At 39.3% G+C, this 17,483-nt stretch overlaps 1 protein-coding gene across 3 annotated transcripts in view; it reads left to right on the top strand.

Annotated features, from left to right (window-relative positions):
• AGO2 (argonaute RISC catalytic component 2) overlaps window positions 1-13,087 on the top strand; it is a 1,138,923-nt gene extending 1,125,836 nt beyond the window's left edge. For all 3 annotated transcript variants that reach the window (XM_069621684.1, XM_069621685.1, XM_069621683.1), the window contains one exon: window positions 3,400-13,087. In XM_069621684.1, the coding sequence (XP_069477785.1) occupies window positions 3,400-3,508 (109 nt within the window). In that variant the 3' untranslated portion in view covers window positions 3,509-13,087. The remainder of the gene's footprint in view (window positions 1-3,399) is intronic.
• Window positions 13,088-17,483: the final 4,396 nt, after the last annotated feature.

The raw sequence follows: 17,483 nt of genomic DNA, 5'->3' as shown, positions 1-17,483 counted from the left end.
ACTCAGCACCATGAAACTACGACAACTAGTCAAAGGAGCAACGCACTCGGCAGGACACACCCTAGACGCAATTTTCACCAAAGAAAAACTCATCAACACAGCACCTCCGATACAAATACTATGGAGCGACCATCTCATCATCCCATTCGTGATCACTCTGCCTACCCAAGCCCACATCCAACACTCACAACCACCACCAAAAGAAACTGGAAACACGTCAAAGAAAGCAACCTATTCGAACAACTGGAATCAACGAAACCCTCAACTACAGAACTGGAGCTAGCTGACCTACACGGACAAGCAGAGATACTGCACAAATGGATCACACATACTATAGACAAGATCGCCCCAGAAAAACCGTTCACCCCATCAAAAAAAAGAGCAATGGCAAAATGGTTCACCCCACTACTAAATGACATGTAAAAGGAAAACGGAAAGATGGAATTGGAATGGAGGAAAGAATGCAACCCAGGGAAAAAAAACACAGTACCAGAAACAAATCTGTGCATACAAGAAGGAAATTCAAAAGGCAAAGAAGGCATTACGATGACAGAATCAACAATGCCACCAACACACAAAAAGAAATGTTTAACATCATTGAAGAAATGAGAAACTCATCAGGCTGCGATAACACCCCAACCCCCTCAGAAAAACTATGCAACGACCTGGAAGTTCGCTTAACAAAAAAAAAATCAATAACATCTGTCAAACCACACAAAAGCGACCAACCAACCTCAACATACAACCCAATGAACCCAATTCGGAACCACAACACAAACTCCGAAGCTTTCCTGAAATATCAGCAGAGGCATTCGCAATGCTGGTTAAACGAAGCAAGAAAGCGGGATCACCCATGGACCCATCTCCCAGACATCTACAAATCAATCCTTGCGGAAGGATCACCAGCAGAACACTACAGAAACCTTCTAAATCTACCACTTTCAACAGGGACTGTACCGAAGATCTTCAAATCAGCATACATCAAGCCACTCTTAAGAAACACAAGTGTGACGTAGATGACCTTTCAAACTACAGGCCGATCTCCAACATCCCCTACCCGGCGAAACTTCTAGAAACCTACGTATATAAACTAACCCAAGAACACGTGGAAAAATACCACCTGCTGGACCAAGCTCAAATTGGTTTCAGACCAGCGAGAGGAACGGAAACAGCACTACTATCCATCTGGGACGACCTCAAAACTAACGCAGACTCGGACTACCTCAGCCCTTATTCTGCTCAACCTCTCCCCAGCCTTTGACACAGTTAGCCACGACACCCTGACCAAAAGACTAGAAGACATAGGCATAACGGACACAGCACTACGCTGGACCAAATAATTCCTAGCAGACAGAACAGAAACCGTATGGATAAAACCTTTCAAATCCACTCCACGAGTCAACGATTGCGGATTACCGCAAGGATCCTCACTATCTCCACTATATTTCAACATCTATCAGACTCCGTTCATCAGAATCTTCAAAAAATACAACATTACATGTTACAACTACGCAGATCACACTCAGATCATTTACAAAATCAAAGACACCGATGCCGACCATCCAACCCTAACCGACTGTCTAAAAGAAGTCTTCAACTGGATGGATGCCAACAACCTGAAAATAACCCAGAAAGACAGAAATCATGATCGTATCCAAAGACCAAGAGAACGAAACACCATCCCATGGCCAACAGAAATGGGAAACGCACCAACACCATCGAAGGTAGTAACAAATCTGAGAGTCCTAATGGACAACAACCTAACCCTGGAACCACAAATAAATGCAACAGTGAAGAAATGCTTTTTCCTCCTCCGCACGGCAAGAATTATTCTACCTTTCCTCTCCTTCGCGCACAAAACACTCACTATCGTCGCCCTAATCATGTCTAAAATCGACTATGCAAACAGCCTCTACCTCGTAATACCAGAATACTTCCTGAAGAAACTGCAACCGATCCAAAATGCAGCAGCAAGACTACTCCTCAAACTATCCAGAAGAGACCACATCACTCCAGCCCTAAAAACATTACACTGGCTCCCAGTAAAACATTGCATCACCTTCAAAACAATGTGTATAATGCACAGGGCAATCAGCGGACAAGGAGCAGAATTCCTACAAAAGAAAAAAACAATCTACAAGCCAACGAGACCCCTCCGATCAAGCAACGAAATCCGCCTGGAACTCAAACCATACCATAAGAAAAAACTTGGAGGCACCTCCTTCTACCACTTAGCCGCAGAAACCTGGAACAACATCCCAAAAGAAATAAGAAACACTGAAGATCACCTAAAATTGAGGAAATCGCTAAAAACCTGGCTCTACAACACCACAGACTAAACCAGGAGACCAAAACTGGAAAAGTATGACTAAACCAAAAAGACACGGACATCCCAGACCCAAGAGAGTAACGCCCACGGCACCTGGACGGGTGACGCTGGCTAGACCGGAACACAGGCGATACGCGCAGAGACCGAGTCAACTACCCCAGACAATCCCACCAACACTTTCCCCACACCTTAATTATTTACCGCCAAGTACCACATGGGTGTGGAATTATCGAGATATTGACAATCGCCCCACTACCTGAGAGGTTGTCATTGGCAGGTACAATGGGCACAGGCGTATGAATGGAAGATAAGGGGAGCTATGAGAGAGCATGTTAGAGGCGGGAGCTAGAGGAGTAAGGAACCTGTATGCCAGTCAGACCCAGATCAGGACAGAGCCGCAACAGGGGAGACCACGCAAGCCGAGTGCTTCAATTCAGGACAGAGATGCAAACTAACCAAACCCCACTAACAATTTCCCCTTCTGCATACACCTCTCAAACTCCAAACCAAACACAACCAAAACCTACAGCACAACAAACCGCACAAACTACACTGCAACAACAAAACAAAATTACACATAGCCTTGCACAACAGTACACGACGACTGCCGGCCGCAAACACCCCAGGCCCAGCCAACGGACCCACCGGGCTGAGGCCGCTAACAGCACATCACTGCTCTCGTGCAATTTTCCTGCTTCCTCCCACTAACTCAACCTCCCCTCCTGTTTAAGAGCTGCCAGAGCGCCAAGAGACCACTCCGGTGGTGATGGTGCGCGGTACAAATGTCCTTTAACATAACATTAACTTGATGGCGCTGCACACACTACTTGTGATAGAATGCGCTGCAACATGTTTAGGGACCCTGTGTTGCCTGGAGGCAGCACATCACACAATGGGTGAGCATCCGTGGTCCCCAGACACCCTCGAAACCAAAAGGAGGGGCCACTAATGTGACATAGTCTCAAGTGCATACTTATGCTTAGTCACGGTCTGGACAGTACTTTGTAGTATTATTTATGCAGTTGCTGTATCATATTTTCACACACTTCTTCCCTGTTTTCTTTTTTCAGTGCTGAAGGCAGCCACACATCTGGTCAGAGTAATGGCAGAGATCACCAAGCACTTGCAAAAGCAGTTCAAGTTCATCAGGACACACTGCGCACCATGTACTTTGCTTGACATGTTTTAATGTTTAGCAGTTCCTGTAATACAGGAGGTGGATTCACGCCAGACCAGCTGCACTTAGACCAACAGTTGCCCAAATGCCAGTGACAGCCAGCAAAAGTGTGATGCATCTTTGATTCTCTGCTCTGTTCCTGCTCATTCTGAAGAAAGCCTTCCGTCCACAATTTCAGACTTGTTTGGTACTGCGATGCTTTATACCCATTCAAAGAACCTATGACAGGTTTATTGTTTTGTTAACGAGGTTTGCCAAACTCAAAGCTGCTCCTACAAAATGTTTAAAAAATAGGTTTTGGTCATTATGTTAAAAGCTGTGGCTCTCAGGGGAAAACAGAAAAGTCCATGTGTTTGGCTAATCAAATATTCGATTTCCATGTGTTTCCACGCCGAATATACCTGCTAATCAGTTTGATTAGCTCAAATACCAAAATTCGTTTGTTGGTAGTAATGTTACTACGTGAAAACACTAGCTTGGATTTGGAAGCCTTGAAAAGTCTGGATGCTTTCATGAATTGTTGGTTTAGGAGAAATTTTGTTCATTTCCTCTTTTTTATGTTAGTCTTTTAATTGTGGTTTGTGAACTTTCTATGTGTCAAAGAGCAAGTTTGCTGCTTAATCAGTTTTGGTTTTATTCTGCATTCAAAGCAGTAGTTCCTAGAAAGATCTATGAAATATCTGCAGAGAAAAACATTACTTGTTTTTAAAATTATGTGTAGCATAAGTTGGCAAAATTGTAATTAATTTTGTGCCATTTTATAAAAAGATTATTGTGAGAATGAAAGATTATATTTTGGGGGGCATACGTGACAACTAATCATGGAAATGGTCCTCGTGTACTTACAGTTTCTTTCCAAAGTTTTTAAACTATACGGGTCTGTGGTAAATTCTGTACAATCTGTTTTCATTGTTTAAAGCAATGTAGATATTATTTTTCACAGTATTAATGTGAGATTAGATGCTATTTATTGTATTTACTAAAGGAGTGTAACATATTTCTAATAACATATCAGTATACATTTGACTTGAGGAAGCAAAATGTGTTCAGTGGACCCGAATGTTTAAATTCTGGAATATGCAATTGGTTTTAATGGAAAAGGTTTTCCAAGATCTGGCTGCACAGCGACCCAGGAAATGCTTTCCAACGTACATGCATCATGACACCTTTCATCATTCGGACTCAACAATACGCGTCTACTGTCCTCCATATATTGAAGCACAAAAAGATAAGGCAGCCTATATTTCCTGTTCTTGGCTAAAGGAAAATCCATCCAATTACATGAATCATTGTTTAATAATGGAATAGTTCCTTTTTCTTGTATATTCTTATGGTCATTTGTGACGAGCAGCCCTTTTTCCATTCTAAAAGGTGCAGGAGTTGAGTGGATATGTTAGTGAAGGTTCCACTTTCAGAGTGTGCACTGCTTCTTTATATTTTAAGATCTATGGTTGTTTGTATGCTGCCGCTCAGTGACATGGTGAAAGATTTCAGAGCCCCAAAAGTGTTTATTTTTACTTTGTGTAGGCCCTGTAGGGTTTTGTGGTGTCCATATTTTGTAGAATATGTTGCGGTAGGCAAACATCTTGCTTTTATTTCATTTCTTGCAGTCATGCATATTTTTGTTTTACTGAGAAGAGTAACAATTATGATGTTACTCTACTGTTGCATATATTGTCTGCCATATTGTACCAAAATGTACATTATAATTTAGTGGTCTTATTTAAGGTCACTTTTTTGTGATCCATTATTTCTTACCAACATGGCATAAATACACGTATGGTGTTTGTGTGACTATACATATTTATGTGCATATCTATGTGAAAAAGTACATGTGTATCTAAATGGAACTATTTACAAATTCATAATAGATGGTTTGAAGGAGGTGCCCCTTTTTACTTCTAGTTTGTAATGACCAACAGAATTGTAATACTGTACAACAGATCAGTGGCGTAATCATTCTTACAAAGGGAAACTACCATGAATGCAACTCCTTTAAATCATGTTGTTTGTTAATGTTGACTTAATATAGGCTGTATGAATCGGGTTGGCTGATGAAACGAACCCAGACACTGCTTGACTTTGTTTGCAGTTTTACAGTAAACCGTTTACTTTAACACTCACCTCATGACGTGAAAAGGATGGACGGATGTGCGTTAATCACTTCATATATATTTATTTTATTTGCATGTGTCCTTTACCCATCTAGACAAACTACTTTATTAATGCAAAGGCATTTGTTCCACCTGTGTGAAACCTATATCAATATATAACCATTGCACTAATACTGGCACCATGAAAAATAATATGAAAAGATCAGGGTAGAGAATAGATTGTTTTATTGAAATGTGTCTCGTTTTATTTCTCACTTCTTATCTGCCTACAACTTGCTGTAATCTCTTGCAGGTCATCCTGCCTTAACAAGCAGTAGCACTGTGGTCCTACCTGTAATCAAATTACCAGAGACCTTTTAGGGAGATAAAATAGGCACTCCATCTGATGTGCCTTTTGTTTAACATTCATAGCCACACTGTTAGCGGAAACCGGCTTATTCTCTTATGGTTAATTAATACACAGCCATCAGTACTCTAAAGAAGCTTCTTGAAAATGCACATGGTCATAAATGACGAGTCCTGTCCATTTCTTTTCTATTACTTGATGCTCACTTCAAGTATATTGTCTAGTTATTTAAGCCACTATATCAAGCTGAGGAGAGATGAGGGCACTCTATCAATGTATCTATCAGTAACAAACACTGATAAATACAGTCCTTGAACGGGATGGCTTACCAAAGTCCATCTATTCATGGACTTGTATCAAGTGACAACACTCTACATCTCTACTAATAACCCAGATGCAAAGGTCTGAAATTCCAAGTGGGAAACTGTTTAGCTGGCCATGGCATGAATATGGCAGGTTTCGTGGCAAGCCCTCGATTCATTATTGAATGTTTCCGACTAAATAGTTTAGCTATCGGGACTTTTGAATGTGGTTCGACTTCTTTTTAATTGGGGTGCCCAATTAATTGAATTATTTGCTGGCTTCATCTCGCTTTAAAGAAGTTATACATTTAAGCGGGTGATGTGTTGGAAACCATGTCACTTTGAGAATAGTAGATGGTTGCTTTTTTTACAAGATGTTCCACAGTTCTATTGTGGAACTATTAATACTGCATGGATTTAATTTTTTCCACATAATTTTTTCCACTCCATAGGCTGGTCTGTTTTCCTAATTGCTTTAATTGTTAGATTTCACATAATTAACATTTGAATGTTGAACCAAATCTATGGTTGATGAAAGTGCACTGTGGTATGGTAGGCTTCAGTGGGTTTTGCTACGTGTACAACCATAGTCTTTATGTAGACTGAATGAGACCAGATCAGAACAAAGTCTTGGTGTCTGCAAAAGGATTTGTGATCAAGGTCATGTGATATTTAGGGAAAGCTGGCTTTCTTTTCAGTGTAATTTGATAACTACAGTATCTTAGAAATATAAGGTCACCACTGTCTGCAACGTCATTCTCTTAATCGGTCAAAGGTCTCATCCTAGTAGCATCTGAATTAGAAGAGCAAAGCCATAATCCTTTTGTGTGTAACATGATATCCTATCATCGTGACATAGAATTGCTGTTGTTTTTATTCATCCATTGTATGTTTCTTTACACGTAACAATCATTAAGTGCGAAAACCTGCTTTAATTTATATATCTATATATTTATATTATCTTCCCCACTAATGCAAACAAGTCGGATTAGCTCTGAGGCTGGCATGACTTTACCCTGATTCATACGCAGTAATTTTATGACTTTTTATATGGGGCTAGCTTGTCCCTAACACACATACCGTCTTTTGTAAAGAAAACTGCAATTCATATACAAAAACAATAATTGCACTGAGTTTTAAGAACTTCCTTTTTACTATGTGAACTTAGTTTGCATCTGCTGTAGCTCTTTAAATATACTGTAAATATGTTTATGTAGAGTATAACTAGACATTGTAAAATTTCTTTTTTGTTTCATTTTAGTCGAAACTGCCATATTTTGCAGTTCAGTATTAAGCTTTGTTTTGATGATGGATGTGTGATATTTTGCGTTTTGTTCATTTTGGTAACCTCATTGTAGATAGATCATGAAGGACAGTCTCATATTTATTTTCAAATAGCTCGTGAGGGTCGGACTGCCTTTTTTAGTTGGGGGAAAATGTCATCTTGAACAGCTAAAGATATAAAATGGAGCAAAGTACTGCATTACTGGCTTTTGTCTCGGGCAGGTGTTATATTTTTACGCCGATATCTGCAAGAGATGAGTTTAACCCGAATGTCTCTGTAAGCTTGTGTTAATGTTATTGCCGTTGCACTTCATGTTTGTCCCTTGTATAGTAATGGTGTGCTTGCAGCTTTCATTACTTGAGCTTAGCATTGGAAAGCTGGAGAACAAGTCTGTTTGAAATATTACTCAGCTTTACCAAATTGCCTTTTTGCTCCTTGCAAAGGAAAACTTTCATTGGTTTTGAGAGCCATCTCTGTTGGTGCTAATTAATATTGTAAATCATGTGTGCCAATCCCAAACCAAACTGAGTTATCCTGCAAGAACTGGCGTTCTTGAGAGCAACATCTCCCCTCTCCCCCCAGTTTTTTTCTTTACAGATAGTTACTACTTTGTTCATGACTTCATGTGAATGTCTTTACTTGCCCCTCTCCTCCTCCGCCCAACTATTTGTTTGACATGAATGTATTGGTTTGTTTGAATTACTGTAAATGTTTACTTCATACTACCTTTTGGATAAATGAGTAGATGCAGTTAAAGCTACCTCTAAATTCTTAAACCGATAGGAAGTTGTATTTATGTGCTTAAATTGCACCCCCTTCCCATTAACCACAGCCAAAATGTCACTCAATCTGTGCATTGTCTTTTCAGTTAAGATCGTGTGCCATAATTTGCATGTCTAATCTCTTGCTAAGCCGAGCTGAAGGGCTGCCTTACATTCAGGAGGCAAGGGTGTTGGGATTCGTATTGCTGCCAACTTTGCCAATCTGGAATGTTTGTTTTTCACAAGGCACCCAATCTTTAATTTTGAGGCTGTGCACGCTACAATGGCTTATGAGATATGCTGTTTTGAACTTATTTAATTTGCAGATGCACATTACATAAAAAGTTTCTTGATTAACACTGTAAAGGCGCTAAACTTTGGAAATGGCTTGTAGTTAAGCCAATGTCCATAGAAATCACATTAGTGCACCTTACTGTGCAATTCAGATTGTTGGAGTTATCAGGTATATTGCGTGCATCAACGTGTACTTACCTTACCTCACTATTGGAGTAAGTTTACCTCACTATTGGAGTAAGTTTAGTTCTGGTGTACCAGATAGAATGTGGCAAATCTTGACAGCAACTTGTCCGGAGTACTAATATCGATCCGATGATGATCTTAAAGCAAAGTTATTTTTTATTTACTACCCAATAGGTTGTTCAGAATTGTGGTATTTGCAGAGAAAATCTGCAGTTAGGCAATAGAATGCACCCTCTTTTTTTCTTATCCAGAAAAGAGTATCACATTTTTAGTTCAGACCAGTTCCATCCTGTTTGTGTAATTGAAAAGGTAGTTTGGCACAGCAGAACATGTAGACGTGAAGATTTTCATTGGTAAATTAAACATTTTGATATCCAAACCTCCTGCTCTGGGTTGGTCCAAGTTTCATTCAGATTTTAGAAATAAATGCAGATCGACTACATTGCAACATGTATGCACCAGCATAGATTTATACTTTTAAAAATTCTGATTATGAACGCATTTTATTGAGACTTCAATCTCAGCAAGTAATTTGCATTGATTGCACTATGTCTGAATATTTGCTCAGCATATGACGCAAACTCTGGACAACTTTTTGTATAGACTGTATAGAAAGTTGGGTTTTGCTATCCCTTGGTCCATTTATATAAAACAAACTTTGTTTGTGGCTGTCATAGCGTAATGCAGATATCTAAAAATTGTTTTCCGATCTAAAAGGAATAGACAGGATTTTTCATTGGCATGCACATTTTTTAAGCACATCTGATTTTGGCTAATCAAGGGATTTCACGTTGGAGTTTACAACGAAGGCCAGTTTTGTCATGAGCAATAAATTTAAATCTCAGAATCAAGAGTTTCATTGCAACATGAGATAATGTATTGTACAAATCTGGGTGTCTTACCTTGAGTGTCCTTTAGATGGCTTACAGAAATGTATAAGGGGTTTTAGACCCTTAATTTTAAATACTTTTATATTTTGTTTATTTAAAAAGAAAAGGAAAAAAATCTCAACCGTTTATTATTGCATATAGTTTTAATTTGCTCTTTTACGGGGGTGGAGGGCAGTGGCATTTAAATAAAGAACATTTATGACTGTTTAAAGTTTACATTTTTTAAGGGCAGTAAAGACATTTCAAGTGGTACTGACTACATGAAAACATTGTTTTGTGCATGTCTGCTATGCACCCCTTGTGGTGGTTGATCAAAATTGCTGAACTGTGCAGAAACTAGAACACCCACTTTTTTGTATTGGTCCGTAAATGTGTACATAGAACTATGCATTAATCTACAGCTCAGTACAATAATTGTAACCTTTCGTGGTCAATTATAAATAACATGCATATGGAGGATTTGTTTTAGATCTTTGCCAGTTTTCGTACTTGAGGGAGTTCTTGTATGTTAAAATAGAATTGTGGATCTGCTCAACTCAAATGTGAGTGGTGTGACGCCACTATGAGCCTTAAATAGCCTATATTTTGTTTCTTCTAGTTTCTTTTGGAATCATTCATGTTTTCATAAAAATCGGTCTGGGTAGTATAGCACCAACTGGGCCCCCATGCAATTCCTTAGTACATGCAACACTTGAATAACAAAACAAAGTCTATAGTTCTTACCTGGGAAATAAAGGGAAATGTATATCTCCTAAACTGTGATTGCTCGTCTGGTTTCTGGCTGCCATTATTGCTGACAATTCACTTAGGCGGCCAACTGCTAAAAATGAATTGCCACTTTGAAATTAACAGGCTATTTTTATATAGGGACATGAGATTTGGAAGGTTTATAATCTGTGTTTTGAGGCTAATGTGTTTGCAAATGGTGAGGATTATTCCGTTATCTGTTTGCTGCAGTCCCAAGATTTTGTTTTGTGCCATTGTCATGTGTGCTTGTAATTAGTCAATGTTTTTTCTTGAGTATTTTAATTTGGCTTTAAATGAAACATAGGGGGACCCAGCTCTTTACAATTTGTAACTACCTCATTTTTAACAGTTGGGTGCTATTTAAAAACAACCAATATGTGAACGTTATCAGACAAAGTGACCAAATGGCATGCTTCTGTAACTCTTGCTATGTGAGACAATATCTTACCAACTGTAGTCCTGTTCAGTTTGACGTTCTGGGCTTTGCTTGAGGTGTGGGGGTTGGGGAGGCGGTTATTGGTTGGAATTCTGCATAGGGCAGTGCAACTGCTGCAGTCCTCTCGTGCAGATGAGAGTTGGGCCCCAATACAGGAGGGGAGGATCAAAGCAGGTTAATACTGCCATATGCCTTCCAGCCATTGTGCTGGTTATACTCTGTGCCTTTTTTAGTAGTCCCATTGTGTATAAAACTAATTGTTGGTTTAGTTATCTTGATGTTCACAAAAAATGTGGTGATTAGTGTGTGTATATGTATATATGTGTGTATATATATATATATATATATATATATATATATATATATATATATATATATATATATATATATAATCATTGCACAATTTGGTCAATATCAAACATAAAATGCATATTTTAAACAGACTATTTCGCAAAAAATAGATGCAGGGGTTAAAACAAAATCCCACCAACCGTACATTTATGTATCTTATATTTTCTTGTACAATTATTTGAGAGAGGCATGTAAAGTGGATAAAACAAAACTGATGATGGCCATCTGTACGCAGTTTTTCAGGCTCCTTAAAAGTCTGCCTTTGCCATTTGTACTTCAAATCTGATTCTACTTTTGGGTAATTTTAGGAAAATTACTTGATAGTGCTAGAAGTACATGTTTTTCTTTCAACTGACTTATCTTTGTTTCTGACCCTAGCAACTGAGCAATTGGCACTTTATCTTTAATTTCTTGATCCTTGGGTTTATTTCCTTTAATATTGTTGAGCAAGGAGTGTGACCAGTTTTTTCTACAATGTATTAGAAAACATGCAAGTATAACACAAACCTGGGGATTCAATTTGTGGTGACAGTTTAAAAAATTGTTTTGGAAGGCCGTCTAAGTGGTAACTATTGTCTCAAAGTTTATACTATTAGATTTCACATTCATAATAAATTAGAATAGGAATGTATATTATTTTACTCAAATCTAATGTAGATTATAAAAAATACCGACATTCCTTGATGATACGATTTTAAAGTGAGGGATAACTGTGTGGCATTTTGCTGCAGACACTCAAATGAGCAAAAATGCATCTGTTAAATGTTTTTATAAAGCTGCACCATCAGGTCGATATGTAAGCTATATTTTTAAAGACTAATCATCCTTTATTATGCTGCATATAACTTGTCAGCATTATTGCACTTTCTCAATAATTAATGCCCTACAGTTAGCTCATTGTAAGAACGGAAATTTGTGTTTTTTAATGAACAGTAGTACTTTGGGCAAAAGGTAAAATGTATCTAGGTACCTCAAAAGAACACACCTGAACATGCTGCATTGAGTTTTTGTTTTACTTTTTCTTCTGTTGTGTTGTCTGCTCTTTTGATAAATGATTGGTTTTGTTTTTGGACCCTAGGGAACTGTTGATGTAATGTGTAGTATCATGTTTGTTTTGCATTGTCCTATTTGGGATACAATTTACTTCAAAACGAAAAAGGTTCTGCATTTTTTTTTTAAATTGACATTATACAATATGCTCCTGATGCCTTCATGCCTGTTTCTTTTTGGCACATGCACAAGCTGGTATATACAGCTTTTGTGTGCCCATTAACACTATTTAAATTGTGAATAGTTTTGGGACGTAGTACAATGCCTGTTTTGCCTAAAAATGTGAAATGAAGATAAAATCTTGAAAATATCACCATTTATAGTGTTTGTTATGCCCATCTCATTTTCTGGTTGTGTTCTTAGCAATATATCAGTTTAACAGCAAATAAACCTGGTTTTAGAACTATGGTGTTCAAATGTCAATGTCGCTTCCAAAACACACGCACACGGGCATACTGCTATAAAGGGATACAGGCAATGAAATGGAGCATTTGTTGTCTTGATTACACTTAACTGGGTCCTTTTTTAAAGTTTGTTTTACTGCTTGCTAGATGAAAGTTTGCACTACTTTTTGCAATAAAGTCATAAAAGACATAACAGTTTATTTCACTTTTTTCATGCTGTACATAAATTATTACTAAAGCTTTAGATTAGTAGTTTGTTCACCTCCATACATAAAACTCGTAAGAAGCTCAAAATGCTGTAAAATCCTGACAGTCTGATGTGAATGATATTTTATGAAGTTATTTTGTATGGTGTATATTTTGTTTTGCCTCAAAAGTATGTGCAAAAATTAAAATCCTTCTCAGCAATTGTCAATCTATTTTTTTGTTTGTTCTTCTAAGATTTTGTAAAACAGAATAATGTGTGAGCTCATTCTTGGCAATGCATCTACTCTAAAGTGACAATAGCTCCTGTGCTGCAAACACTAGTTAACCTTTGCAGAAAACAATGTCCAGGATCAGATGCACAACAGGAAGATGCCCCTCACCATGCAACAAGCCACAGCCTCTGGTGAAAGTTGAAATCAACCATTGTTTGCTTAAGCACATGATGCGATTCAACGAAGTTCACAAACATCCACTGACTTCCTACTATTATGCATTAAAAATATTGTTGTATGGCCAATAGTACACACATTTAATATATGCATTTATTACCCATGGTTCCTTTCCTGATTAAGTCACTGTTTTATGTGAAGAACAGTCTATGAAAAAGAAATTAATCCAACCAGCAACACTCTATTTTGCTTGCTCCTTTATATGCTGGCACCAATTCCAAGCAGCGAATTCCAAAAGTAGCATTCAGGCTGAATGAAATAAATGAACTAGGTTTTTACCAATGCAGGTTTTTGGTTTTAGTAAATGGCCAACCTAAAATAGGTAGATGCCTACTGCGGTTTTGCTCCAAGCTCTTAAATGCGATATTGCTTTGTCCACACAGGAGTTGGTACAAATGAAATAGTCTTGGAAGCCAGGAATTTTTGGTAAATTGACAAGTACTATGGCCGGCTACAAGCAAAGAATTTTAGTTTATAGCCCAACCTGTTAGTCGAGATGATGGGCGTGTCTCTGAGATTCCTGTCTGGTGGTGTCAGACATGTGGCCAAAATACCTGCAGGATCCTCCTTATATCCCATGAGTGTAATGGTATGACAGTGGGTTGCTCATGACATTCTATGAGGATCTGGGGTGTGAGATATGGACACTTTGTGGTGCTTTCCATCCATTGTCACCCTGTATGTCATGCTGTAGGTTAAGGTCGGGAGCATGACTCTCCAGATGTTTTAGACTGACTCTGATGATGCCTCAACATTTTTGTGCTAGTTAGGGCTATGGTACTTGTAGTCTATAACATCTGGAGAGTCAAATTCTGCAGCTCTATGGCAAATTGGTCTGTGAGATGATTCTAAGCAGGAGATCTAGTCATGGTGTATGGTGTGAGGTAGTATTGTGACATTTCTGACCCATGCTAGGTGTTTTGTGAGGTAGTATTGTCCTTACATTCAGGAGTCTGTTGAGGTGATGTCTGTGTTATTCATATTAAGTGGTGTCTGATATTGGGGCTGAAGTGTCTGTTCATAACCTCCTCTTGTCACCTCATAGAAAGTGTGTTGGCGGATTAATGTAATGTAAGTGGTCTTGTATGGCCCTCTTCTGCCACTATTGGTGGCCCCGCTGCGCTTGACTCTGCAAAAAGGGGGGGGGGGGGGCATCTCAAATCATTAGAGGGACAGGGGAAGAGGTAGTTGTGAAACATGTGGTGTTGATGGTTGCAGGTCTGACGTACCCGGGAACTGTGTGCGCCAATCTGCTTAAGGCTTGGAAGAGAAACTTGGGAGTATGTTATCCAATGGGTAGAGCCCAACATCTGATTACATCGCTTGAAGTTTGGTTATCTCTGAGGTGGCATAGGGCCAAAGGGGAGCCATGGTTTTCTTAGCATTGATGTGCCAATGACTAGGCCTATGGCGGCCATCATAGAGGACAGAAGAGGGGAGTATGTATGGTTGTTTCTGGCACTTGTGAATCTGCTTAGATTCACACGCTTTGCATAGGCCACCATCTAGTGGTTGGTGCAGAGCATTAGGTTTTCTTGAATTTGAAAAATTGTAGTTTCACCGACACCCTATACATTTAGCTCACCAGTTTCCTGGTTACCCAATGGAGAAAACTACATTTTTTAAATGTTGCCCTAGGTGCAATATCGGGTTCTCTTGGATGGACATGCCCCAAGTGCCACAAGTGCAATAGCGGTCTTCCAATTGATCATGACCATTCCGTGCAAAGCTTGCAAGCTTTTTAAACGGAAGACACTAAAAGCACGTTGATCAAAAAGGTAGGTAACCTATCAAATGGAAGCAGAAAAGTTGGGTGCATCTGCTGGTACAGCTGAAGATTTAGAGGCTGAGGAATCGGACATCTGGTCTGATAGTGATGCTGAAGAGCAGGATATGGAGGAAATGTCCAAACTTTTCCTCACAGCTGCTCCACAGCTCCGTAGGGCCAATGTCTGGTTATGCTGTGGAGACATCCTCTGTTGTCCATAAGGCTGCACAAGACACCAAGCCTAAACAAAAATCTGACAAACATGAAAAAACATTCATCCCAAAGTTTGGTTTCAACCCCGGCACAAAAACATCTGAACACAGCATGCCTGTGTCTGGGCCATCAACGGAACAGGGCAGGTGTGCATATACATGCACAGCGGAAAAATCGTAGATTGCCTCGAAGCTGTAACACTAAACGGAATAACATTCAAAATCGAGTGGGAAGAAACATACCTCAAAGAAAGTTTCAGCGTCTAAGGACACAAATCTAGTTCCACACCTACAGAAGGAAAGAGCACATCCATTTCTATGTTGCTACAAAGGTAAGGACCTCTGTCATCTGCTATACGGATGAATGATACCGTCTACACTTGGAGGTCAGATTTAGAAGAGGGCAATTTTTTTATTCGGGAACCACAACTGACAACCCATGAGGGGACACCATAGTCCGAGGAAGGGTTTGCTTTCCTTATGGGTAAGATGCAGCCTTCCATGGGTTTTTGTGCTAAATTGCCAACTAAGCAAAAAGGAGAACCACTTTTCGAGAGTTTGAACAGCTTGAACAAGTACATGAGGAGGAAGATCTAGGTGAGGAAGACCTCTATACAGATGAGGAAATGATTGGGAAGGAATTGAAAAGAAATCTAAACCAGTTGCCCACTATACTTGAGTGTCGCTATAAAGTAGATTCAGGTGTAGCAACAACACAATGAAAGAGGGTTGGTGCACCCTTATCAACTAGCTAGTAACCCCACCTCTGACAAAGCAAGCACATGTTTTTGGTAGAAAATATTCTATTTCAGCAGCTCACAAGGTAAAAATTGCTGATTCAACTGCCCTCATGGCAAGATATAGTAGAGATCAATGGGATGACATTGAACGGTTCACTGATCAGGTTGCAGACCCCAATATATCAGAAATGATTCAAATTATAACACTGGGTACGAATTCTACCAACGCAGTTATTAAACACACGTTAGATGCTTCAAACAGCTGGGAGAATAATAGCAGGATTCTGCATAATCAAGCCATGTCTGGCTTAGGCGGTCTGGGTTTAAAACTGAAGCACAAGCTAACCTACTAGACAAACCTGTTGTGGATAACTGCTTGTTCGGAGTGGCACTAGACTAGGCTCTAGACAAGGTGAAATAGGAACAAGACCATAAAAAGTCTAGGACAAATAACAGGCAATACTTGTCAACATGTGGCCTGTTGCTGGCAGGTGATACTTTCGGCCCCAACCATATAGTCAACCAGCCGGACATTCAAACTTCCTGCAAGGTACCTCTAATTACCAAAATCTAGCGGCTATTCAAGCATGCAACAACTTTGCAGAGGGTGTGGTTGAGGGCAGGCCTCAAGAGGGACAGCCCCTCCCACAAAACGACTGCCCAGAAAATGTCACCTCACATGCTACACCAGTAGAACATCAGACAAGTGGGTGTTGAGCACAGTAAAAAGAAAAGGGTTACTGCATCAAGCTAATATCAAAACTGTGCGATCGTCCACCAAGACCACTTAAAAGTACTGCAGGAACAGATCCAGGCACTCATCCTAAAAGGAGCCATAGAACAAGTACCAAGAGAACAGGTGAACACAGGAATATACTGTTTTTCTGATATCCAAAAAAGACAATTGACAAGTACTACATCTAAGACCTGCGAACAAATATGTAAAACTGAAAAGCTTCAGAATGATAACCCCTACTGGGTGTTGTATTGATCCTAAAAAGGAAAAAAAAGGAAAAACGTCATGACACGATATGAAAAATCATACTTACATCTTTCAATATTGCCAAGTCATTGAAAATAACGCCTATTCAAAATACACAGAAATCATTAACAATTCAAGGTTCTGATTTTTTTTTGTAATTGCGTTGGCACCTTGTGTATTCATTCACCAAGGTGCTTGCAGTTATTGCAGCACGCGCATGGTGCCAAGCAATTCCAATGTATCATTATCTCTAGATGAATAGATAGTAACGGGTAAAAAAAATGCACAACACACTGTAGATCTACTACACAGCGTGTGATTCTCCATAAACTAGAAAGTCCAGCCTCGTACCAAGCAGAGTGAAAGTCTTCCTAGGGGCAATTTTAAGCACTCAGCAACAACCCATCCCGCACCAGCAAGAATGTAGGTTTTTACAAACGTCCCTTATTTCAA

The sequence above is a fragment of the Ambystoma mexicanum genome, chromosome 5q (genome assembly GCF_040938575.1).
Source record: "Ambystoma mexicanum isolate Mex_15411 chromosome 5q, UKY_AmexF1_1, whole genome shotgun sequence".
In the NCBI taxonomy this organism is placed as follows: Eukaryota; Metazoa; Chordata; class Amphibia; order Caudata; family Ambystomatidae; genus Ambystoma; species Ambystoma mexicanum.
This window is presented reverse-complemented; position numbering and strand designations above follow the sequence as displayed.